This window comes from Garra rufa, chromosome 11, assembly GCF_049309525.1.
Source record: "Garra rufa chromosome 11, GarRuf1.0, whole genome shotgun sequence".
In the NCBI taxonomy this organism is placed as follows: domain Eukaryota; kingdom Metazoa; phylum Chordata; class Actinopteri; order Cypriniformes; family Cyprinidae; genus Garra; species Garra rufa.
Genome location: NC_133371.1, coordinates 49249374 through 49276738, shown reverse-complemented (window position 1 = coordinate 49276738; position 27365 = coordinate 49249374). Strand labels below are relative to the sequence as shown.

Genomic DNA, 27365 nt, shown 5'->3' with positions numbered 1-27365 from the left:
TCGGCGAGCGAGATGGACGGAGGCGAGAGGAAGGTATGGCGATTTCACCGCACACGGACGCGAGTTACGTCCGCTGGCGTCACGTTAGCTTTAGCATTAGCAGCGCTCGCGGGATTAAAGTCCGAAACGACGTAATAACACCGATTTCTGTGATCGAACACTCAGATGTGTGTGACATGAGCGATGTGTGTGTTTCATATGTGTGTGTATCAGAGCTGACGCGATGCCGAGAGCGACGCGACGCGTCAAAACAATGACGCCCCTGTTGTTATCAATTAAACAAAACTAGATCAGTTTGACACCGATCAGTCGATTATTAATGAACGAGGAGAATATAAACAGCCCGCAGTGAGTCAAATGTGAGTCTAAATCGCTTTTTAAAGTACCATGGTAATACTGTGGTAAACTACCTCAGAGAACCGAGTAGATATTACAGCAGAGGACCACGGTGTATGTCAGAGTACCATAGTACTGTTGTCTTATACCACACCTGTACCATCAGGAAACATGATTATTGATCACCCACAGCTGCTTTATGAAGGTTATTGATGTGTGTGTGATTGACACTGAGAAACAATAACAGACTGAGTTTACAGCAGTTAAACATTCATTGAAACAGTTGATAAGAGCTGAGAGATATTACAGTGACTGTGGTGTTATATAACTGTGAACGTGACTGATTTTACAGTAAATGTAGTTCTTTCCAGGTCATTTGGTGTGGATTAGAGTGTGTATCATGTGTTGTGTTGTGTGTGTGTGTGTGTGTGTGTGTGTGTGTGTGTGTGTGTGTCTAGTTTCTGCAGGCACTGATCACATCTGATCCATCAGGTTTTTCTGCATTGATCACATTCCTAACGCATCTGTGATGTTTCTGTCTGTCGTCAGATCAGTTTCTTTGTTTCTGTTCACACTCGTGTTCCTGTTTGATTCAGATCTGCTCATATCTGTGTCACAACCGTATATGTGTGTGTTTGTGTTCTCTGAACAATGCTGGTGTGTTTCTTCAGTTCATCTCAATTGTAGTTTTTAATTTTCTTCATTTTTTGAGTGATTACTTCTTTGAAAGATGTAGGTAAACCATCAGCTTGTTTTATCATTTTGACTGTATTTCGCATGTCTCTTATACAGAGCTGTCTGATCATACACAGATCTCCAGAGCACATTAGAAACTACACGCACAGATAGAATAGCTTTCTTGCATTTGACCTATTAGTTGATTGCAAATGAACTGTAGAGTCAGTTTATTATGAAAAGGGTTCGAGTCTTAGTCCTTAAAGGATCACTCCACTTTCAGAATAAAAGTTTATTGATAATTTACTCACTCCCATTTCATCCAAGATGTTCATGTCTTTCTTTCTTTAACTGCAAATAAATTAGAATTTTTTTTTTTTGAGAAAAGCATTCCAGGATTTTTCTCCATATAGTGGACTTCAATGGTGCTCAACGGATCGAAGATTAAAAATGCAGCTTCAAAGGATTCTAAACGATTCCAGCAGAGGAATAAAGGTCTTATTTAGCAAAACGATTAGTCATTTTCTTAAAAAAAATGTTTATACACTTTTTAACCTCAAATGCTTGTCTAGCTCTGCAGATCAACACAGTTAGGGTATGTCAAAAAACTCCCATCTCATTTTTGGGTGTTTGATCATCTTTGCACATTCACTTTGTAAACACTGGATCGGTACATCTCCAGCGATGTAGGATTTTGTACGATTTTGGAGTTGGAGGAGAAAATTAGATTTTTTGACATTCCCTAACTGTGTTGATCTGCAGAGCTAGACAAGACCAGCATTTGAGGTTAAAAAGTGTATAAATTGTATTTTTTATTTTTTTTTGAAAATAACCAATCGTTTTGCTAGATAAGACTCTTATTCCTCAGCTGGGATTGTTTAGAGTCCTTTGAAGCTGCATTGAAATTGCATTTTTAACCTTCAATCCGTTGAGCACCATTGAAGTCCTCTATATGGAGAATAATCCTGGAATGTTTTTTCATAAAAAAACGTAATTTCCCTGCGACTGAAGACAGACAGACATGAAGTTCTTGAATGACTTGGGGGTGAGTACATTATCAGGGAATTTTTATTTTGTAAGTGGAGTAATCCTTTAAAACACCTGTATAACCAAACACATACATGGAGGCAATCAGTTAAAAATGGTGGAGCAGCTTGAGATGGGCTGACCCAGAAGAACTGTTTCTGTATGATTCCATCCTCAGTTCCTCTGCCTGCCTGTCTCTCTCTTTCTCTGTCTGTCTGTCTTTGTCCTGTCTTTCTTCAGCACAACAAACCCTCTGTTTTCTAAACACAATCTTGAAACAGAAATGCTGAAAAGACAAAAGCGTCCCTCCTCGCTCATTAGTGCAGCCCACCACTTCTCTCTCTCCCTCTCTCTCTTTCTCTGTCTCTATCTCTCTCGGCCTCACATTCATCTGTTCTGAATCTATGCAGGTCTCCTGTCATTCAAGAGTTCTGCACGTTTTCCACTTCCGTGTGTTTATTACATTTATAGGTTAATTCTATTTATACCACGCTCAGTTAAATATTAAACATTTTACTGTGTTTAAAGGTCTAGCACACTGAGAAGTGATCATTTTGTCTCATTGACTCATGGTCAATCACAAATTGGTGTGACTTGCTTTCTTCTGTGGAATAAACAGTTGAAGTCAAAAGTTTACATCCCCCTTTTAGAATCTGCAAAATGTTCATTATTTTAGCAAAATAAAAGGAATCATACAAATGCACGCTATTGTTTATTTAGTACTTATTTAGTCCACAAGAGAAAATAAGAGTTGAATTTATAAAACGTTTACATCCCCTTGATTCTTAATCCTGGTTTGTTCTCTGAATGATCCACAGCTGTGTGTTTTTGTTTAGTGATAGTTGTTCATGAGTCCCTTGTTTGTCCTGAACAGTTCAACTGCCTGCAGAAAAACCTTCAGCTCCGACAAATTCTTCTTATTTTTTTTTTTACAGCATTTTTGTGTATTTATTTATGATTTTGAGATCCATCTTTTCACACTGAGGACAACTGAGGGACTCATATGCAACTATTACAGAAGGTTCAAACACTCACTGATGCTCCAGAAGGGAAAAACATGCATTAAGAGCCGGGGGTGAAAACTTTTGGAATTTAAAGATCAGGGTAAATTTAACTTATTTTATCTTCTGGAAAACATGTAACTCTCTTCTGTAGCTTCTGAAGGGTAGTACTACATTTAAAAAAGATGATATTTAGGCAAAATAAGAAAAATGTACACATCTCCATTCTGTTCAAAAGTTTTCACCCCCGGCTCTTAATGCATGTTTTTTTTTCCTTCTGGAGCATCAGTGAGTGTTTGAACCTTCTGTAATAGTTGCATATGAGTCCCTCAGTTGTCCTCAGTGTGAAAAGATGGATCTCAAAATCATACAGTCATTGTTGGAAAGGATTCAAATACACAAAAATGCTGGAAAACCAAAGAATTTGTGGGAACTGAAGAGCATCTCATCAGTCTACAGGTTCATGATGGGCTCACATCAGTGCTTCAGTGTGTGTGTGTGTGTGTGTGTGTGTGTGTGTGTGTGTGTGTGTGTGTGTGTGTGTGTGTGTGTGTGTGTGTGTGTGTATTGTTAGCATACTCTGATCTGTCCATTCCTGCTTCTTGGCTAATTAGCTTAACGACAGCCTCCATCCTCACTTTAATCCCTGAAGTGACGCTCAGTTTGAATCCACATCCGTTCATCAGCTGTGAGTCTAGATGTGTGATGTTGAGCCCAATCGAGTCCGCTTTTCACAAAATGTTAATGTTTTGTGAAAAGTCAGGTTAAATCTGGTCGATAGGAGTGTTTGCATTTGGAGACGATTATAAAGAAATGATTATCAGCGTGGACTGATGTTACCGTCTGTGATCTGATTGGACGAGAGAGCAGATCTGTGTGTGATGTAACAATCGGAAGAGCGTACGGAGCTCCGCCCACCATCTTCAGGCGAACAATTACAGCTGTATGCTATAACACACACACACACACACACACACACACACACACACACACACACACACAGTCAGCGCTCTGGATCTTCGCATCAGATGTGCCTTTGTCTCTTAATGATTGTGTGTTTCATCAGAGAATCAAGATGCTCTCATTATTATTATTATACTTCTATTTTTTCCGTTACATTATTATCATATTACATCTTAGGTCAGAACGCTGCTGACAGTCAAGAGTTGCCTCAGTTCATTTGAGATGAAATATCACTCTTTGTAAAGTGAGTTTTTCATGAATGAGCAAGATTCATCAATGTGTGTCAGCCTCAACAATTTTACTCAAAGCTTTAAGTGAACAGCCTCACATGTATTCATTCTCAATGATATTATGAACGAAAATGAATGTGCATATGTAAAATTAATGTTTACAGTTAACACTAAAGGACTAGTGAATGTCAAGATGGAGCACAACAGAAAGAAGCACAAAAATGTTGACTTAAATATGGCATTTTACATAAATACACTCAGGCACGCATGCATCCTACCTGTGAACATTTATCTTGTGCTTTTCACCCCTTATATCCCCTTATATGGTTTTGTAAAAAAATAAAGTGAGTTTGTAACATATTTTTGAACCTACACTTAAAACCACACACACACACAAAAAAAAATCTGCACTGGAATCGTGATTCCAGAATGAAGCAAATAAAGAGAGCTTCACGCTGTTCCACTAATAGTATGATTTTTTGAAACATTGTTTAAACGGTGTGCTATTAGCTAATGCTGTGATGAGGAAGTGTCCGTACACACGCGTGTTCAGCCTGTGATCGCTGCGTGTGCAAGTCATGCTCCACAACTGCTGATTAATTATTACCTCTTCCTGCTTCATGACATAATTATGGGAAAGATGGAGATCTAGTTTGTTGTGTTTCACCTGAGACGTTCAGGAATGTGTGGAATGCGATGACATCACAAACACCTGACCAGCAGTCACGTGATCACATTGGTTGTGTTCCCGCTCTAGATTCCCGTAATTATTGTTTGTGAGACATCCAACCGGAATAATTCAGACAAATGTGTCTATTCTGACATCGTTTACTCACCTGTGTGATGTTTTTAAAAAATTTTTATTTAAGCTGCTGAACTTTCAGGAGATCTCAGGTTCTCCAGGTGTTTTGTAATGTTTGTTGTTAGTGCAGTACACTGATGTTGTGACGCTGAATGTAGCCACAGATATGCAAGTGTGATGAAGGGGAATTTCTGTAGGAGGAAATGCATGAGTTTCCCGCACTGATCAGAATTTCATAGCAGTCAGACGCCTCCCTAAATGCAGTAGATCTGTAAAATGAAAATAGTGAATATCTGAATAATTCAGACTTGCTCAACCCACAACATACAGCGGTTGCAGTGCTTACTGAAAGCTTTGTGTAAACGGAGCAGTCATGTTTATGGATATAGAAACTGCTATACGTCTTCTATATTGTCATAGCTGGTTTTGAGTTGTAAACATACTAGACAGACATGAAACATGCTGTTTTCAGAAATCTTTCTCAAGTGTTGGAGATTTGTGTTCACACTCTGTTATATAAACGTTTGTTTTTGAACCAGTCAGGCGCTGTATGTTCTGTGCATTAAACTGCATGAAGTCAAAAGTTTACAAACACCTTTCAGAATCTGCCAAATGTTAATTATTTAACCAAAATAAGAGGGATCATGCTAAATGCATGTTTTTATTTAGTACTGACCTGAATAAGATATTTCACATAAAAGATGTTTACATTACAGGCCACAAGAGTGGAATTTATAAGAATGATCCCATTCAAAAGGTGACATCCCCTTGATTTTTAATACTGTGTTGTTACCGGAATGATTTTAGTTGTTTAGTGGTACTTGTTTGTCCAGAACAGTTAAACTGTCTGCTGTTCTTCAGAAAAATCCGTCAGGTCCCACAAATTCTGTTTTTCCAGCATTTTTGTGTATTTGGACCCTTTCCAACAATGACTGAATGATTTTGAGATCCATCTTTTCACACTGAGGACAACTGAGGGACTCATATGCAACTATTACAGAAGGTTCAAACACTCACTGATGCTCCAGAAGGAAAAAACATGCATTAAGAGCCCAGGGTGAAAACTTTGAAGATCAGGGAATTTATTTAGTCTTTTGTAGCCTCTGAAGGGCAGTGCTAAATAAAAATATGCTGTTTATGCAAAATAAGCAAAAAAGGAACACATCTCCATTTCATTCAAAAGTTTTCACCCCCTGGCTCTTAATGCATGTTTTTTCCCAGACAGTTTAACTGTTCAGGACAAACAAGGGACTCATGAACAACTATCACTAAACTTTTGACTTCAACTGTATGTGTAATTGTTTAAGCATGTTATGATTCTTTTAGTTTAGTTTAGTTTAACGGACACTCATGTTATTTCTTTGCTTTGAATAAACTATTTAATGTCCCGCTTGATTTGGTTATGTTTGCTTAAAGTGCCCTCTTGTGGGAAGTAGTGTTTTCCCCTTACTGACATTTTCTATAAGATTTGAATATTAGTCATTTAACCTTTAAGTAAAAAGTGTAGTCACTGTAGTTTTTCAGCTCTTTTGTCAGCCCTGTAATGCATCGTTCCTGCTGTTGATGTAAGTGTGTGTTTGTGTTTCAGGATGTGAAGCTCTCTGCTGAAGTAGAACCGTTTATCCCTCAGAAGAAAGGTGTTGAAGCTTCATTATTACCCATGAGTCTGTGCGGCGAGGGTGGAGCTGAGCCCACACAAATCCCTTCCTACCTGATCACCTGCTACCCCTTCGTACAGGAGAATCAGAACAACAGGTACACACACAGTCAAACTCAGATTAATAGCTGGTAATCACATTGAATGATATGGAACCTGTGCAAAGCACTAGATTTGAATACAGATGTGATTTGGCTGATTTCTAAACCTCTTTAACTACTGAGGTTTGCCTGACTAGTCTGTGTTCAACAGGTTTTACTATATTAGTAAGGACATTTTGGACTTCTGCACACACACAGATTTAAGGATTACCCCCCTTCTAAAATAAAAAAAATCCTGACCCCCTTGTCATCCAAGATGTACATGTCTTTCTTTCTTCAGTCGTAAAGAAATAGTTTTTTGAGGACAACATTCCAGGAATGTTCTCCATATAGTGGACTTCTATGGTGTGCATGAGTTTGAACTTCCAAAATGCAGCTTCAAAGGACTCTAAACGATCCCAGCCGAGGAAGAAGGGTCTTATCTAGTCAAACAATCAGTCATTTTCTGTAATAAATTCATATTTATACACATTTTAACCTCAAATGCTGGTCTTGTCTAGTTCTGCGATGCGCGTGTGTACTCTGTCCACTCCGGTTCAAGACAGTTAGGGTATGTCAAGGGTATGTTAAAAATTATATAAATATTAATTTATTTAAGAAAATTACTGGTTGTTTTGCTAAATAAGACACTTCTTCCTTGGCTGGGATCGTTGAGAGTCTTTTGAAGCTGCGTTTTGGAAGTTCAAACTCATGCACTCAAACCAAGTCCACTATATGGAGAACATTCCTGAAATGTTTTCCTCAAAAAACATAATTTCTTTACGACTGAGGGGGAAAAAAAGCATGAACATCTTGGCTGACAAAGAGGTGAGTAAATCTTTGTTCTTGAAGTGGAGAAATACTTCAAATCCTTTAAGTGTTCTCCTTGTTTGTAGTCTGGTGTGATTTTAAACACAGTTGCACATGTATGTGATTGCCTCTGTTCCCAATGGATTCTGCTTCTTTTCCTTCCTGTTCACTTTGAATTGGTGGAAGTGCACACTTTGTGCCACTGTGTATGTGTGTCACAGCTGAGTTACAGTGTGGAAATGGAAAAACTGACAGTTTCCAAACAGTTTTCCGTGTCTGTCATTGGTCAGACCAGTATATAATCCTGACCTAAAGTGTTTGTATATAGTGCCCTGCGAAATTATTCATACCCTTTCATTTTTTTCACATTTTGCTATGCTGCTGCCTTATGTTAAACTGCTTTAAATGACCTTTTTCCCCACATCAATCTACACTCCCTACTCCATAATGGCAAAGCAAAAAATAGGTTTTTAACATTTGTGCAAATTTATTAAAAATAAAAAACTGAAAAGATCCCGTTGCATAAGTATTCATACCCTTTTCTGGGACACTGTAAATGTATCTCAGGAGCATTCATATTGCTTCTAGATGTTCCTACACTTGGAGTGGAGTTAAACTGTGGCAAATTCATGTGAATGAGTCTGATTTAGAAAGACACACACCTCTCAGAAAAGGTCTAACAGCTGAAAATGCAGATCAGAGCAAAAATCATATCAGAGTCTGTAGAGCTCAGAGACAGACTTGCGTTAAGGCGATGATCTAGAGAAGAGTTCAGAAACAAATCTGCTGCATTGAAGGTTGACAGAAGCATTCTCCATAATGGAAGACGACTGGAACAACTAGGACTCTAGAAAATGTCCAAGCTGACAGAGATGGAGAGGTGAAAAGGTGAGGCAAAGAATGGCAGATAATTGCCAAATGCAGATGTGCAAAGATGCTCACATCAGACCCAAAAACACTTGAGGCTGTAAAGGTGCTTCAACTATGGACTGAGTTAAGGGTATGAATACTTATGCAATCTACTTATCTCAGTGTTTTATTTTTAATACATTTGTAAAATTTGCAAATATGGTTTTGGCTTTGTCATTATTATGGTGTATGGAGTGTAAACTGATGTGGGGAAAAACTCATTTATAGGAACACTCCACTTTTTTTGGAAATAGGCTCATTCTCCAACTCCCCCCGAGTTAATAAGTTGATTTTTACCGTTTTGAAATCCATTCAGCCATTCTCCTGTTCTGGCGATATCAGTTTTAGCATAGCTTAGCATAGATCATTGAATCCTATTAGACCAATAGCATCGTGTTCAAAAATGACCAACGAGTTTCAATATTTGTCCTATTTAAAACTTGACTCTTCTGTAGTTATATCGTGTACTAAGACCGGCGGAAAATAAAGCTGTGATTTTCTAGGCCGATAAGATTAGGAACTACACTCCCATTCCAGCGTAATAGTCAAGGAAGTTTGCTGCCGTAATATGGACACAGCAGGCGGAGTATTATCAGAAATGAGTTCCCAGCTAGTTTAGCATTTGCACATGTGCTGCATGGTATTACTGCCCCTTCTTCAGCCTTATTACGGCAGCAAACTTCCTTGACTATTACGCCGGAATGGGAGTGTAGTTCCTAATCTTATCGGCCTAGAAAATCGCAGCTTTGCATTTCCACCGGTCTTAGTACACGATATAACTACAGAAGAGTCAAGTTTTAAATAGGACAAATATGGAAACTCGTTGGTCATTTTTGAACACGATGCTATTGGTCTCATAGGATTCAATGATCTATGCTAAGCTATGCTAAAAGTGATATCGCCAGAACAGGAGAACGGCTGAATGGATTTCAAAACGGTAAAAATCAACTTATTAACTCAGTTTAACATAATGCTGCAACAAAACAAAATGTGAAAAACATGAAGGGGTATGAATACTTTTGGAAGGCACTGTACATGTTTGTTCATAATCTGTGATGTCTCTCGTTCAGTCGGCAGCTGCCCATGTATAACGGAGATCACCGCTGGCAGCAGCTCAACCCGAGCCCCGGTGGGCCGTACCTGGCGTACCCCATCCTGTCGTCCCCGCAGCCCCCCGTCGCCAGCGATTACGCCACGTACTACCACGCCATCATGCCCACGCCCTGCCCTCCCGTCATGGGCTTCTACCAGCCCTTCCCAGGGCCGTACGCGGGGCCGCTGCAGGCCGGCGTGCTCAACCCCGTGTCCGATTGCAGCGAGCGGCCTCTGCCACAGGGCCAGACGCAGAGAGGAAGAGGCGTCTCACGAAACCCCGTCCTGCAAAAGGTACGAGGTTACGTCCTTAATCCACACATTTAAGATGTGACTGTACCACTCACTAGTTTACGCTAACACTTGCATGTCACTCGCAGCAGCCGACGGCTCAGCCAATAAGAGCAAAGCGCCCCGTGATGCGGAGTGTGGCGGTACAGAAGGAGGTGTGTGCGGCCGGGCCTGACGGGAGATCCAAGACGGTGCTGCTGGTGGATGCGGCGCAGCAGACAGGTACTGAGCTGACCTATTGACCTTTTATCCTGCACTAATGACCCCTGAGCTCTGAACACACTAATCTGTGTATGTGTTTTTAGATTTCCCCGGTGAGGCGTCCGGCAGCGTCAGATGTGCATCCGATCAGGCGAGTCCTCAGCAGTGGAAGAACAAAGTTCGGCGCAGACGTACGTCGCAGCAGGAGTCGTCCAGTGAGCAGGGAGCCAGCGAGGCTGATATCGACAGCGACAGCGGCTACTGCAGCCCTAAACACAACCAGGGAGCCGCCAACACCTCCGCTAATCAGCACACAGCCACTGTGGTACGTTCAGCTCATCTGTTAGTTTGATTTCATTATGGTGAGGATGATTATGATTGCTGTTCTCTCATCTCTGTGTGTTTGTGTTCACAGGCTGTGGACGCTGGCGTCATGACAAGTGAGATCCTTTACTTCACCTGAATGCTTATGAGTGACCACTACATGATCAAATGTTGATTACAACAAAACTAGAGCTGTAACCATAACTTTTTAAGGGGTTAGTTCCCCCAAAAATGAAAATTAGCCCATTATTTACTCACCCTCCAGGTATCCTAGGTGTATATGGCTTCCTTCGTTCAAGATAAATCAAATTGGAGTTATATTAAAAATGATCCTGGCACTTCCAAGCTGTAGAATTGCATAGGCGTGTGTTTCTCTTCATCAGTTCAAAACAAGTCCAATAAAGTGCATCCATCCATAACGGCTCTGGTGGGTAAATAAAGGCCTCCTGTAGCAAATCCATGCGTTTTTGTAAGAAAAATATATAAAATTTTTAAAACATAATAATCACTTTAATCTAGCTTGTGCCAACTGGTTGTACATGGACACTGTTCCGGGCAAATGCTCATCTCGTCTCGTGAAAACCAACGTTTGTTTACAGAAGCTAAGCTTTCTTACTTTAGTAAAGGAAAAAATCCTTTACAAATCCTCGTTTTGTACATCTAATTCAAGATTGTTTTGTTTTAATCTCTACACGGCACGTCCACATTAGCCACTTCTGAGCGGCACATGCACACCGTCGATGATTAAAGTGATGATTACATTTTAAATACGGATATTTTTCTTAAAAAGCACATGGATTCACTACTGGAGGCCTTTATTCACCCCCTGGAGCTGTGTGAGAAACTTGAATGCACTTTATTGGACTTGTTTTGGACTGCTGAAGAGAAACACCTGCTCATGCAATTCTAAAGCTTAGAAATGCCAGGATTTTTTTTTTTTATATAACTCCAATTGGATTCGTCTGAAAGGAAAGGAAGTCTTATACAACTAGGTTGCCTGAAAGATGAGTGAATAATGAGATAATTTTCATTTTATGGTGAACTAACCCTTTAACAAGTAATGTCACGGTTCCTATAGTTATGGTTACTGAACTGACTTTTAACGTGTGTGTGTGTGTTTGCAGCTGTTAGCTGGGGGAATGTAGCCACACAGGCCGTCCAGAAGCCGTGGACAGACAGGAACACACTATATCACAGAGGCAGCAGAACACCTGAGCAGAGGAACTACACTCAGGTAACACTGGAGCGTCACACACGTCACATGACAAGCTGCTCTGACACATGAGACTTATTCTACATCATCTGACCCACAGGACTTCCAGATGAACTTCGTAGGTCGTGCAGGAGGACAGAGATTGACTGCTTCAGAGACGCCCAACACACACCTCACACCTGAGCCGCTGTACTTTCAGGTACACACACAACTCACAACTCTGTACAGCTGTCTTTGTGAGGACATACATTGACACAATGCAATCTAGCTTCTTACCCTAAACCTAACCCTTTACCCAATTATAACCTGATCCTTAAAACCAAGTCTTAACTCTCACACACTGCAAAAAATGCTTTTTAAAACTAAAATTTACTTTTTAACAAGTTTTTTGTCTTGTTTCCAGCCAAAATATATAAAATTTCTTCAATCAAGAAGGATTTTTTAGATGAGTACAAATTAAGTCAAAATTAAGTGCGTTTTTGCTTGAAACAAGCAAAATAATCTGCCAGTAGGGCAAGAAAAATAATCTTGTTTTCTGTTTGAAATTAAAAAAAAAATTTCTTACCCCATTGATAGATTATTTTGCCTTTTCTAAGCAAAAACTTACTTAATTTTGACTTGCTTTTTTGAAAACAAGAAAATAATTTTTACTCGTCTAGAAAATCCTTAAGAATTTAGATATTTTGGCTGGAAACAAGACAAAAAATCTAAGTAAGAAAAGCAGTTTTTGCAGTGCAGGCATTTAAACAGGCCTTAGAAAAGGAGGACGGGCCAGAATGTCCTTACTTTACAAAATTGTCCTCACTCTGATGGTCTTAAACTCAAAACGGCCCTCACAAAGATAGCTGTACAAGTACACACACACACACACACACACACACACACACACACATGCATGCATACAGAAGGCAGGACAGTATTCGCTTTATTCATTGTATTGATTGTGTGTTTGTTGTTTAGGATGAGGATGAGTTTCCTGATCTGGCCACAGGTGGCGCTGTTCAGCGGAGTAAACCAGAACCAGTTCAGCCCAAACTGCCCAAGAGTCTGGTGAGTGTTTGACAGAAGCAAAGAGGAAATCTGAGCTCAGAAACCTGCTCTAAACCTGTGTGTGTGTGTGTGTGTGTGTGTGTGTGTGTGTGTGTGTGTGTGTGTGTCTGTGTGCAGCTGGATAACCTTCCAGAGAATTCCCCCATAAGCATCGTGCAGACACCCATTCCCATCACCAGCTCTGTGCCCAAGAGAGCCAAGAGTCAGAGGAAGAAGGCACTCGCCGCTGCTCTGGCCACAGCGCAGGAGTACAACGAGATCAGCATGGAGCAGAAGAAACTACAGGTACAAACATACACACACACACACACTGTCCTGAACATCAGATCTGCCATGGTGGGATAACTCGGTGTGTGTGTGTGTGTGTGTGTGTGTGTGTGTGTGTGTGTGTGTGTGTGTGTGTGTGTGTGTGTGTGTGTGTGTGTGTGTGTGTGTGTGTGTGTGTGTGTGTGTGTGTGTGTGTGTGTGTGTGTGTGTGTGTGTGTGTGTGTGTGTGTGTGTGTGTGTGTGTGTGTGTGTGTGTGTGTGTGTGAGTGTGTGTGTGTGTGTGTGTGTGTGTGTGTGTGTGTGTGTGTGTGTGTGTGTGTGTGTGTGTGTGTGTAGGAGGCTCTGTCTAAAGCAGCCGGTAAGAAGAGCAGGACGCCGGTGCAGTTGGATCTGGGCGACATGTTGGCGGCACTAGAGAAACAACAACAGGCCATGAGAGCACGACAACTCAACAACACTAAACCACTCTCATACACAGGTGCTTTACTTTATTTCATTTAGTTTAACTTGATGTACTAAAATAGGTAAAACGACAATAAGAGCTATAAAACTAAATAGAAATTGAACATAATCATAACACATTTTAAAGGAAAAGTTCCAGAAAAGAAAATGTACTCATGCTCAGACCAACCAAGATGTAGATGAGTTTGTTCCTTCATCAGATTTGTAGAAATGTGTCATTCCATCACTGTCTCACCAATGAATCCTCTGCAGTGAATGGGTGCCGTCAGAATGAGCTGATAAAAACATCACAGTAATCCACACCACTCCAGTCCACCAGTTAACATCTGGAGAAGACAAAAGCTGAAACAAATCCATCATTAAGATGTTTTTAACTAAAATATGAGTCCATAATCCATAATAACACATATCCAAAACAGCTCTAAACAAATATGTGGCTGGATTTTGATGCAAGAGATAAGTGGAGAAGCGTTTATTATAGATTATGGTCTCATATTTTAGTTTAAAGCATCTTAATGATGGCTTTGTCTCAGCTTTTGTCTTCTCCAGATGTTAACTGATGGACTGGAGTGGTGTGGATTACTGTGATGTTTTTATCAGCTGTTTGGACTCTCATTCTGACGGCACCCATTCACTCCAGAGGATCCATTGGTGAGACAGTCATGGAATGACACATTTCTACAAATCTGATGAAGAAACAAACTCACCTACATCTTGGATGTTCTAAGGGCGAGCACATTTTCATCAGTTTTGGCTGAAGTGTTTATTTAAAATATAAATATGTATGTTTTGTTGTCAGTCGGGACAGTGGGCGCTCTGCACAGTAAAGATGGCGGTGGCAGCAGTCGAGTGACAGGACTCAAAAACACATACACCCCTCCTCACAACATCCTGGACTCCAGCGCGCCCCGCATCAAGAGAGGGAAAGAGAGAGAGATTCCCAAAGTCAAGAAGACCACCGCCATGAAGAAGGTGCTCCACAAAACACACACACGACATTCAGCATAACAGGATATGACATCACGCAGCATTAAACGAGTAGCTCACTTCCAGAACAGAAATGTACAGATATGTACTCACCCCCTTGTCATCCTAGATGTTCGTGTCTTTCTTTCTTCAGTCATAAAAAAATAGTTTTTTGAGAAAAAAATGTCAGGATTTCTCTCCATATAGTGGACTTCAATGGTTTGAACGTCCAAAATGCAGATTAAATGCAGCTTTAAAGGACTCTAAACGATCCCAGACCAGGAAGAAGGGTCTTTTCTAGTGAAACAATCAGTTATTTTCTAAAAACAAATAAAAATGTATAGTTTTTAACCTTTAAATGCTGGGTCTTGTCCATCTCTGCGATGCGCATGTGTACTCTGCACTCCGGTTCAAGACAGTTAGGGTATGTGGAAAAACTCCCATCTCATTTTATCCTCCAACTTCAGAATCGTCCTACATCGCTGCAGAAGTACTGACCCAGTGTTTACAAAGTGAACGCGCAAAGAAGATCAAATGCCCTTTACAAAAAATTTATGTAGGATGATTTTGAAGTTGGAGTAGAAAATGAGATGGGAGTTTTTTCGACATACCCTAACTGTCTTGAACCAGATTACACAGAGTACACATGCGCATCGAGAGGTAGACAAGACCAGCATTTGAGATTAAAAAGTATATAAATTGTATTTTTTTTTTTTTTTTTTTTTTTAGAAAATAACAGATAGTTTAGCTAGATAAGACCCTTACTCCTCGACTGGGATCATTTAAACTAATTTGAAGCTGCATTTAAACTGCATTTTGGAAGTTCAAACTCAGGGCACCATAGAAGTCCACTATATGGAGAACATTCCTGAAATGTTTTCCTCAAAAAAAAAAAATTTTTTCTTTACGACTGAAGAAAGAAAGGCATGAATGATCTTGAATGACAAGGGAGTGAGTACATCATCTGTAAATTTTTGTTCCGGAAGTGAACTTCTCCTTTAACCCCTGCATCTCTCTCTGTGTGTAGATCATTCTGCAGGAGCGTGAGGTGAAGAAGGGCAAGAGTTCGTCTGATCACAGCGTGTCTGGAGCCGACGAGCAGAGAGACACTCTGAGCTTAACCGACCCGCTCACACAGGAGCAGGATGGTACAAACACATAAACACTACACACAGATCACTAATATGAGTACAAATACAGTCATGAATATTTGATGTGTAATGTGGGCAGAAGTCCTCATCTGTCTCCTGTGTGTGTGTGTGTGTGTGTGTGTGTGTGTGTGTGTGTGTGTGTGTGTGTGTGTGTGTGTGTGTGTGTGTGTTGTAGAGAACGGTCTGAGCATGCCCAGTGATGCGTCCCTGTCTCCAGCCAGTCAGAACTCTCCGTACAGCATCACGCCCGTGTCTCAGGGCTCGCCCGCCAGCTCCGGCATCGGGAGCCCCATGGCTGCGTCCGCCATCACCAAGATCCACAGCCGTAGGTTCAGAGAGTGAGTACAAACACGCACGCAGAGGTCAGAGGTCGCTGAGGTCACAGCAGTGCAGATTCCTGCCTGATACGGCGACCCACAGTCTCTTCCTGTCAGATCTCAGATCAGCCTTTGTGCTGCTGCTGCTCCTGCAGGCTGAGAGTGGGTTTGGAACAGCAGAGTCACTGTGCTGCTCAATACACTGTGTGTGAGGGGCTCAACAATAAGGATTATTTTCTGTCGGCCTCCCTGCAAAAATTACTTATTTTCATTCTCTCTGGACGCAATATGATGACAAGCTTAAATCAGCTCAAGTTACAACAGCAGCGTTGCGTTCATCACACTGATCCAGATGTTAGTGTGTGTAAGCAGTGTATCACTGTCTATCATCTTTATTCATGTGCAGCTGTGCATGAACACACAAAAATGTGATCTAGGACCACAAACCCAGTCATAAGGGTAAATTGTTTTAAAATCATCTAAAAGCTGAATTGTTAGGATGGGAGAATATTTGGTTATGATACAACTATTTGCAAATCTGGAATCTGAGGGTGCAAAAAAAATCTAAATATTGAGAAAATTGCCTTTAAAGTTAGGGATGCACCGAAATGAAAATTCTTGGCTGAAGCCGAATAAAATAAAACCCTGTGGTGAAGACCGAACACGTTTTTTTTTGCATTTCTTTCCCCCATGTACTGTATTTTTCCTTTTTTTCCCCCATTGCCCATTAAATAGGCAAAATGCCTTTTTACTGTTTTGCCCTGTTTTCAAAACAACTTAACAATTAAAAAATATTTACTTAACACTGAAAATGTTTTAATATTCCAACAGACATTATACCAACAAAGCACAGTTTAACTTCAAATTAGTAAGTTAGTAAAATAATATTTTTGGCCATTTTTGAGACCCCCCTCTTGAATCAGGAATGTGTTTTTAGGCAGAAGAGACTTCTTTTAAAACATTAGAATATAGGGATGCACTGAAATGAAAACTCTTGGCCGAAGCTGAACAAAATTAAACACTGGGTCGAAGGCAGATTACTGATCACAGGTTTTCGTGTTTCCCCCCCCCTCCCATGTATTTTGCCAATTTTTTTCACCATTGCATAAATTAATTAGCCAATATTTGCGTTTTTACAGCTTTGTCTTGCTTTTCAAAGGAAAAAAATATCAATTACTAAACAACAATTTTAAAATATTTAAGATTTGTAACATTTTAGTAGACATTATAGCCTACCAACAAAGCACAATTGCACTTATTATTTAAGTTAGTAAAATAATATTCTTTGGCCATTTTTAAGACCCCCTTCTTGAATCAGGCGTGTGTTCTTACTGTACAAATAAATGCAGCCTTGCTGAGCAAAGGAGAATGTTAGAATAAATGTATTAATAGAGCTGTTGGAATTATTTTTGTCTTACTTTTTTATTCTATTGTACAGAACAACAGTAAAATGAAAATACTTGCTGCATTAGTGCGTGCCTCTATTTGATCGTGCCACGTCATTGTTCGGTACAATTTATTCGGTCTTTTTGCTTATTTGGTTTCGGTTGCTGAACAGTTGGTGCATCTTTATTTAAAGTTGTCCAAATGAAGTTCTTAGCAATGCATATTACTAATCAAAAATTAAGTTTTGATATATTTACGGTAGGAAATGTACAAAATGTCTTCATGGAACATGATCTTTAATGATTTTTGGTATAAAAGAAAAATCAATAATTTTGACCCCTACAGTGTATTGTTGGCTATTGCTACAAATATTCCCATGCTACTTAAGACTGGTTTTGTGCTCAAGGGTCACACTCTGGATCACTCTGAGATGAACAGTTTGGTGTGATGCATAATGATGTTGAAGTGTTTTCTCTGTGTGTGTGTGTGTGTGTGTGTGTGTGTGTGTGTCAGGTACTGTAATCAGGTGTTGAGTAAGGAGATCGATGAGAGCGTGACGCTGCTCCTGCAGGAGTTGGTTCGGTTTCAGGAGCGGGTTTATCAGAAGGAGCCCATCAAAGCCAAAGCCAAGCGGCGTCTGGTCATGGGACTGCGAGAGGTCACCAAACACATGAAACTACACAAGATCAAGTGTGTCATCATCTCACCCAACTGTGAGAAGATCCAGGCCAAAGGTCAGACATGGGCCAAGTTTTGATTTGTTGACTATATCTGATTTTTTTTCCCAAAAGTAATCTGATAGGATTTTGGCCATTGGATTGGACCAAATCTTGAAAATGGGTTGTTCAAAAGAAAAAAGGATTGTGAATTTGGATTCTTAAATCCTCAGTTTGTGCTGTTCAAAATGCTTTTGGCACAAAAAAAGAAGCAGAAGGGTGGATTTCGGGAACAAAAATGTAATAAATCTTTAAAACTGGTCCAAAAAAATACAACATTTTAACATGTAATTTATCCCCAAATCCCCAAACAGCTGTCAATATCAAACAAAAATATAAAATTGAATTTGAAGGTTTGGTTTGGAGATGGACCAGTCAGGAGTAGTTATTTGTGTAAATGTAATGCAAAACTAGAATGCAAAACATTGGCTTTTTTCCATTACCATGTCCCTTTAGAGGCTCCTTAGAGCACTAGGAATCCAGATTTGGAAATCTGAAGCGTCTCTATCTGGATGAGGGAGATCCAATCCAATTTTGGCACAAACGTAAGATGCATAGCTAAACATGGGATTTCCAAGTCCAGATCATTCTGATCCAAATTAAACTTTTTGGACAACTGGCCTCAGCTTCATCTTTTTTGAAAGTGGGAATTTTTTCCTGAGATTCAGAGTCAAGTTACAGCGGGGTAAAAATGACTGATGGCAATGAAAGATGGCAGCATCATTATATTATTTTTACACAGAGATTGGTGGTTTTGATAGAGGGAAACAAGATACAGTTCTAATTTCAAAATCATTTCAGACATTGTTCTTCAAAAATAATAAGTATCAGCGGCATACAAAGTGACCAACATTTGCTGAAAATGGGTAATATTCAACGATCTGGACATCGAGCCTCATTGAGATCCTCACATCTCCTTGAAAATTAAGATTCTAAAAGAAGTGTTTATTAACAAATAGAATCTAAAATCAAATGGCGATATCTTTAATACTTTGTAAGTTATCGGAACGCAAGCTTTGGAAAAAGAATATTTATGGCACTCAGACTGGTGTGTTAAATGCAGTTGCTTTGACCGAAGAAAACGAGATACATCTCTAGTTTCAACATTACTTGTTCTTCACACATTCTTCTTTAAAAGAAAAGAAGTATCTTTTTTTTTTTTTTTTCCAAACTGACCCACATTTGGTTTTTAACCATTGAAAATATGTACATTTTAACGATTTACTTCTGAAGCCATATTGAAATTCCAATATCTCTGGAACTGAACCATGTAGTGCCATAAAAGTAAAGATGCCAAAGAGAAAGTTTGTGAAGACCTAATATCTAAAAGAGCATTAAGATATCTTTAATACTTCTTGAGTTACAGGCATGCAAGCTTTGGAGAAAAACTTTAAAAGTGCCATTTTCCCATTAAAACATAATGCAACGAAGATTGCTAAAGTCAACAGATTTCACTTATAGAGCTACCAATCTCTGTGTGAAAATAACATCATGATGCTGCCAGCTTTCTGAAGTCATTTTTACCCTTCTGTAACTTGACTCTGATCCTCAGGTGAACATTGCCATTTTGACCTGCCTCTTCAAAATAGTGTATTATTCAATAAATATTCACCCATGACATTTAATATTTATATCTATCTTTTTAGAAAAAATATTAGCAAAATCAAAAATGTAAGCCTGGGACCTCTGGTTGAGTTGACACCGAATGACTGTGAACTACTATTCAAAACGAATGTGTTTTTCCACAGTTTTTCCATCCGCAGAGGTCTCAATCTGTCGTAATAGTGCAGCAACGGTGTAAAAAGTGTAAAAGTAGCCCAGTTCTGCAGGCAACACTGAGTTTACGTCACTTCGCCACCATTCGTTTTTCAACAAAGAACGACTTGTATTGACAAGTGAATATTCTATTTCCACTTCCGTAGCAGATGCAGATTCATGTCAGATTTATTTCCACATGTGAAAGAGGCCTGAAACCAATCTGAGAATATCAGAATCCATGGCCTGTTTTCTGGGTTACACATTTGTGGGTCGTATCCGGTCTGTGCCGCATAGGAGGAAAACATTGGAATTGGGTTACTTCAACAATGTAATGGAAATAAGGCTTTAGAGTTTCAGGTTGTCTCATGGTCCGCTGTGAATCTTTGGTTTAAATATCAAAACAACAGCACATGTCCCAGTCTCCCTGCGGCTGAAGTGTTTTCTATTTTGTGATGTGTGTAGGAGGTCTGGATGAGGCCCTTTATAACGTCATCGCTATGGCGCGGGAGCAGGAGATCCCGTTTGTGTTCGCTCTGGGCCGAAAGGCTTTGGGCCGCTGTGTGAATAAACTGGTGCCGGTGAGCGTCGTGGGAATATTCAACTTCTCTGGAGCAGAGGTACACACACACACAAACACATGCACACTCACTGTGATTCCTAGGAAATGCATGAACTGATCAGATATACACTAGAAGTCAAGATAAGTAAGACTTTTTAATGTTTTTTAAAGAAGTCCCTTCTGCTCACCTGCATTTGTTTGATCCAAAATACAGCAAAAGCAGTAATATTATGAAATATTTTTAGTATTTAAAATAACTGCTTTCTATTTGAATATATTTTAAAAAGTAATTTATTTCTGTGATCAAAGCTGAACTTTTAGCGTCATTACTCCAGTCTTCAGAAATCATTCTAATATGCTCATTTCTGATTATTATTATCAATATTTTAAACTTTTTTTTTTCAGGATTCTTTGAATAAAAAGATCCAAAGATCAGCATTTATCTGAAATAAAGTCTTTTTTAGGAAAGAAGTGATAGCAATTACTATTATTTAGCAAGGATGCTTTAAATTGATCAAAAGTGATGATAAAGACATTTCATAATGTTACAAAAGATTTCTATTTGAGATAAATGCTGTTCTTCTGAACTTCTATTCATCAAAGAAACCTGTAAAAATTCTACTCAGCTGTTTTCAACATCATAAAAATAAATGGTTTTGAGCTGCAAATCAGTATATTAGAATGATTTCTGAAGGATCATGTGACACTGAAGACTGGAGTAATGATGCTGAAAATTCAGCTTTGATCACAGGAATAAATTATATTTTTAAATCTATTTAAATATAAAACAGTTATTTTAAACAGTATAAATATTTCAAAATTTTACTTGGTGACTCTTTAAAAAAAAAAAATCTTTCTGTTCAAACATTTTTTGACTGTTAGTGTAGTTCTTGAGATGCAATGTAAGAATAAAAGCGTCTGCCAGATGCGTGACTGTATCTGTGTGTTCAGGCTCTGTTCAATAAGCTGGTGTCTCTGACGGAGGAGGCGCGGAGGGCGTATAAGGACATGGTCAGCGCTCTAGAGCAGGAGCAGGCCGAGGAGGCACTAAAGAATGTCAAGAAGGTCACGCACCACATGGGCCACTCCAGAAACCCGTCTGCCGCCAGCGCCATCTCCTTCTGCAGCGTCATCTCCGAGCCGATCTCAGAGGTCAACGAGAAGGAATACGGTAAGACGCACAGAAACAAGTTCACTTTTTGTGTCTTAAACAAGCTGTGTTAAGATTGAAGATTTCCTGATAATTTACTTACTCCCATGTCATCCAAGATGTTCATCTCTTTCTTTCTTTAGTTGCAAAGAATTCTTTTTTTTTTTTTTGAGAAAAACATTCCAGGAATTTTTCTCCATATAGTGGACTTCAATAGTGCTCAACGGATTGAAGGTTAAAAATGCAGTTTAAATTAGGGCTGCACGATTTGGAGAAAAAATCTAATTGCGATTTTTCTGATCACAATTGCGATTTGCGATTTAAAATGCGATTTACTACTATTTCATAAAAGAGCTACAGGTTTGATATGGTGGTTTTAACAGCACCAAAGAAAGACCAAGCATAATCACAAAGTAGCCTATGCTACACTGTTCTACTGTTTATTTAAAACCTCTTAAACATTGTTGCCTTTTTTTAAATAAAGTTGTCAGTTATCATGACAAATTAAGAAAATAACTACAGTATCTTAAATAAAATTAAATTAACAATTACAATTATATAATAAAATATTACTAAAATCTTAAACTTTTAGGAATCCAAACACACTGTAAACAATTTTACATCAGTAAAACACTGATGATAACCTACATTAAGAGACACTTTGTTGGGAAGTTGAGCCGCTGCTCCCGCTTATCTTTTCCAAATGGCATTAACGTTATTTGCTCAGTACATGCAGTAGAGACCTGCACTCCTACGGGAGTATATAGCGGGACCCGACGCAACCGACTGCGGCGCGGGACAAAACTTGATGGGCGAGTGCGGCTGTTCGGGACGCGGGAAAATAAAATGATTCGTGGGAGCCTCGCAAAATAGAAATATCTAAAAAGCAAAATATTGTTATTCATCTATTGCACAAAAGCAGCAAGAACAACTAGTATACAACTTACAGCTATTATCAGTGAGCACAAGGATAGGCAGTCAGGTGTTTAAGTTAGAATCCACTCACTGCTCAAACATTCTTGCACAGTGCTGAATATTGCGTGCTCGCGAATTAAAACACACGAAGTGTAGACATTGTGAAAGATTCATTGTGCATAATATTCATTGTGTTAGAGCTTTATGAGATCGCAAATGAACTGAGATGTCAACTTTAGCTTTGTCTGCTTGCATTCTGCTCTGGATACACACATGCTTGCTCTTAATTCTGTTAAGAATAACAGTGGTTTGTGAATGCTGATGCTTAGCCTATATTACAAATATTTTATCGGGGACGTTTATGCTGGGGTTTTGTGAAGCTTACGAGATGTTACAAAACTGTTTCATGTAAATTCAATTGATGTACTGAAAAAAAAACTATATAGGTTACTTTTATGCGGGCAGGAGCGGGACAAAACATGTCGAGGTAGGAACGGACCGAGATAAACATATTTCTGCGGAGGCGGGACTGAAAAATACGTCCCGTGCATGTCTCTACATGCAGTGTTAAAATGCCCCCTATTGGTTAAACTCTGCATCAAACGTAATATAGCCTAAGCATGAAGACGTAATATGCACTTGAAGTGACCTGTCAAAAACGACTTATATGCTTGTTACCACATTTGATAATAAATCGAAATAATCGCAGCTCTTGCGATTTGAAAATCGCACCCTTTCAAATCGCGATTTCGGTTTAAAAACGATTAATCGTGCAGCCCTAGTTTAAATGCAGCTTCAAAGGACTCTAAACAATCCCAGACGAGGAATAAAGGTTACACTTTTTAACCTCAAATGCTGGTCTTGTCTAGCTCTGTCATGTGCATTCATACTCTGTGCACTTTGGTTCAAGACACTTAGGGTATGTTGAAAAACTCCCATCTTCAAAATCATCCTACATCGCTGTTTTACCTTTTTTTTTTTTGTAAAGGGTGTTTGATCCTCTTTGCACGTTCATTTTGTAAACACTGGGTCGGTACTTCTGCAGCGATGGAGGGTGATTCTGAAGTTGGAGGAGAAAATGAGAGTTTTTCCACACACTCTAACTGTCTTGAATGCATTACAAGTAATGCAAGTTATGTAATAATATTACTTTTTCCAAGTAACTAGTGAAGTAACACATTACTTTTTAATTGACAAGAAAATATTTGTTTTAAATTAGTAACGCCAGTTACTTTTTCCCCATTTATTGATTAAAAGCTCTCCTGTCCCCATGTTGAGAGAAATCAAGAGTAAGATGTTCCTTTAGTTCTAGAATAAATGTGAACATGCATTAATTCATCTCACTCACTAAAAAACAGATCCAGTGTTCTTCAAAATGAATAAACAGTGAAATTCAACACAAACCTGCAATAATTAAATGTTCAATGATACAAATATCCTTTATGTATTTAATCCAGTTTTATTAACTGATGTCTTTGATGCTGACCTTCGATGATCCAATTCATCCATACTAATAAGCAAAAATGACTCAAGATAATCTAACATTTGTTTTCCTTTTTTATTGCTGAAGAGTTGACATTTGTTCTTCTGTGGTCTACTGTACAGACGGAGATTTACTTTTCTCTAAACCTGAGGCTTTTGCTGTGAAAAGGCTTTTACATTTGACAAAAATACAACTTTTTATATTAAAAACAAACAAGCAAGCCCTGCCCAGATTTACAAAGTAACGCAAAAGTAACGTAACGCATTACTTTCCATAAAAAGTAACTAAGTAACGTAATTAGTAACATTTTAGGGAGTGACTCAATATTGTAACACATTACTTTTAAAAGTAACTTTTTTTTTTTTTTAAATAACCGATCGTTTCGCTAGATAAGACTGGGATCGTTTAGAGCCGTTTGAAGCTGCACTGAAACTGCATTTTTAACCTTCAGTCCGTTGAGCACCATTGAAGTCCACTATATGGAGAATAATCCTGGAATGTCTTAATCAAAAAACATAACTTCTTTGCGAGTGAAAAAAGAAAGACATGAAGACAGGAAATTTTTATTTAGGTGAGCATCTGACTAATCTGTTTTGTTCCGCCTGCAGAGACCAACTGGAGGACGATGGTGGAGAGCGCAGATGCTCCAGAGCCACTAGACGCCGAACCCATCAGCAGAGCGACCAGCAAAGAGCAGCGCGCCATCGCCACACCGCCTCCGCAGCCGACGGCCAGCCCCGGCCCGAGCCCCGCGGTCACCCGCGCACCCGAGAAAGACGAGTCCCGTACGGACGACCGGCTGGAGTGGGCGTCGCAGCAGAGCACAGAGACCGGCTCTCTGGACGGCAGCTGCCGCGACCGACTCAACTCCTCCATGACCAGCACCACAAGCACACTGGTGCCCGGCATGCTGGAGGAGGAGGATGAAGAGGAAGACGAGGAGGAGGACTACACGCCCGAGCCCATCTCCGTGCAGGTGCCGCCGCTCAGCTCCAGGATCGAGTCGTGGGTCTCCAAAACCCTGGAGAACCTGCAGCTGAGCAGACAGAGCAGCACGGAGGACGAGGAGGATGAAGATGAGGAGGGGAGGCTGAGCGACGAGGAAGAGCTCGACTCTTCTGACCCGGCGGTCGACGACAAAGAAGCTGCGGATTCGTCCTCGCGCATGGGATGAGAGGTCGCGGCGCACACCTTCCACAAACACAAACACACTGACTCAGGAAACTATCACGGACAGACCAACCGCTCACACTCTCTGGGAATAATTCACGCTGGCGTCGTCTGCTCACAACACGTCTGACTTAAATCTTCAGATGAAGCTCAGGCTGCTTTCCAGCATCATGATGCTCAAGAAAAGCACTGTAAAGAAGTCGTCCATATGCTGATGTTTTGATTTAGAGAAAACCTAAGTGATAGTGATAGACAGCAAAAGGAATGTCATTTCACCATAAAATCAATTATAAATCCAATGTGGAACATAAACAAAGATATTTTGAAGAACATTGGGAAACAACCAACTTTGGACCCCATTGACTTCCATTATAAAATATCTTCTTCTGTGATCCACTTAAAGAAGTCCACTTTCAGAACAAAAGTTTACAAATAACATACTCGCCTGTTTGTCATCCGAGATGTTCATGTCTTTCGTTCTTCAGTCGTAAAGAAATTGTTTTTTGAGGAAAACATTTCAGGAATGTTCTCCATATAGTGGACTCCTATGGTGCCCTGAAATTGAACTTTCAAAATGCAGTTTAAATGCAGCTTCAGAGGACTCTAAACGATCCCAGCTGAGGAAGAAGAGTCTGATCTAACGAAATGATCTGTCATTTATTTTTTAAAATTACAATTTATACACTTTTTAACCATAAATGCTCATCTTGTCTAAACTCCCATCTCATTTTCTCTCTCAACTTCAAAATCATCCTTCATCGCTGTTTGACCTTTTTTGTAAGTTGAGGGAGACACTTCAGAAACATACCTTAACTGTCTTGAACCGGAAAAAACAGAGTTCAGACAGAGCAAGACAAGACGAGCATTTGATGTTAAAATGCATATAAATAGTATTAAAAAGAAAGATTGTTATGATAGATGAGATCCTGGGCTGGGATCGTTTAGAGTCCTTTGAAGCTGCATTTTAGAAGCTCAAACTCAGGGCACCATAGAAGTCCACTATATGGAGAACATTCCTGAAATGTTTTCCTCAAAAAACTATTTCTTTACGACTGAAGAAAGAAAGACATGAACATCTTGGATGACAAGGGGCTGAGTACATTACCTGTACACTTTGGTTCTAGAAGTGAACTTCTCCTTTAAGAAAGACAGTCATACAGGATTGAACTAAATGATGACAGAATGATCATTTTTGGGTGAACTGTCCCTTTAAGATATGATATCTGAGAGCTGTAGTGAATCACTGAGTCTCATGAATTACTAGTATGATGCTTTACAGTGTTTTTCTGCTTCTGCCCCAGAAACGAGCAGCTGAACGTCCTTCTGAACATCTCACCCGTGTTCCTCTGAAGAAATAAAGTCACACGTGTTTGAAGTGAGTAAACGATTGACGGTTGGGATGAATTATTTCCTAAAATCAATGAAGGAAGCAAGCGTTCATTCATTCCTCGCACACGTCTGATCTTCTGTGGTTTAACCAGGAACGGCAAAGCATTAACAAACGCTGCGGAAGACGAGCAGCAGACGTCTCGATGTGTGATTTGTGCAGAACTAATGAACAAATGAACGAATCCTGTGTAAATAACATGTTTAAATGTTTCTAATATTCCGTCGTCTTGGGTTGTATTTATGGCGCTTGAAGCGGAGCCGATTCGGAGGGCGTTTTATTTGGCGTGTGTCTTGGTTTGTCCTGGTACTGATGGGATGGGTGGTTTCCTGCCGTTGTAAATTGCTGTAGCGCTCCTGTCCGTGTGTGTTAGTACAGAACTGTGTCTCTAACCACGTTTACTCTCTGATTTCCTCTGCTCTTTCTCCTCCGCCTCTAGTCGAGCGCTCCACATGAAGGATTTGTGAGGATGTACATTAATGAGGGTAATTGCGTGTCGGCGACTAACGCGAGGGCGAGCGGATCCGCCGCTGGTGTAAAACCGTGTCGATGTTCTGGAGCGGCAGGATCTCGGTGCAATAAGCTTCTGTAGCAGCGTTCGGTGCGGTGCTAACGGATCCGTCTCTCTCTCTGTCTCTCTCTGTGTTTGGAGTGATCTTCATTGGCGTGTCTTTTGCACTATGTACATAAACGTGAACATGCTTTGGTAACTAATGTGAAACTAGCACGCATCTCTGACGTGTGTGTGTGTGTTTTCCAGCAGTTCTGATGGTGAAGTCTGTACATGCAGTAACTGTTCTCTGACTGATCGTTAATACAATTAAACTGTTTTCAGTAAACTATCTACAGTACCATGTGTTTCATCTCTCACAGTGAGGAAGTTTTGCAACCATTTAACTTGTGTAGTGTGAGAAATCAATGATTTGATTCATCAGGAACTGATGTTTGATGTCGGAATGAAGTCCTGAAGCGACGCGCCGGAGGAAACTGAAGGTCCAGAGCGTCTCCTCATTTTCCA

General features: G+C 39.8%; 1 protein-coding gene across 1 annotated transcript; it reads left to right on the top strand.

Moving 5' to 3' along the window:
- On the top strand, window positions 1-25034 carry secisbp2l (SECIS binding protein 2-like). Its single transcript, XM_073850287.1, has 18 exons — window positions 1-33; window positions 6622-6788; window positions 9560-9875; window positions 9962-10094; window positions 10178-10398; window positions 10489-10513; window positions 11522-11631; window positions 11711-11809; window positions 12571-12660; window positions 12778-12945; window positions 13264-13405; window positions 14189-14361; window positions 15383-15503; window positions 15682-15844; window positions 17723-17943; window positions 20146-20300; window positions 21194-21413; window positions 24399-25034. Exons 1-18 carry the CDS (start codon window positions 13-15, stop codon window positions 24962-24964), a joined length of 3111 nt encoding a protein of 1036 aa, XP_073706388.1. The 5' UTR covers window positions 1-12; the 3' UTR covers window positions 24965-25034.
- The last annotated feature ends 2331 nt before the right edge of the window (window positions 25035-27365 follow it).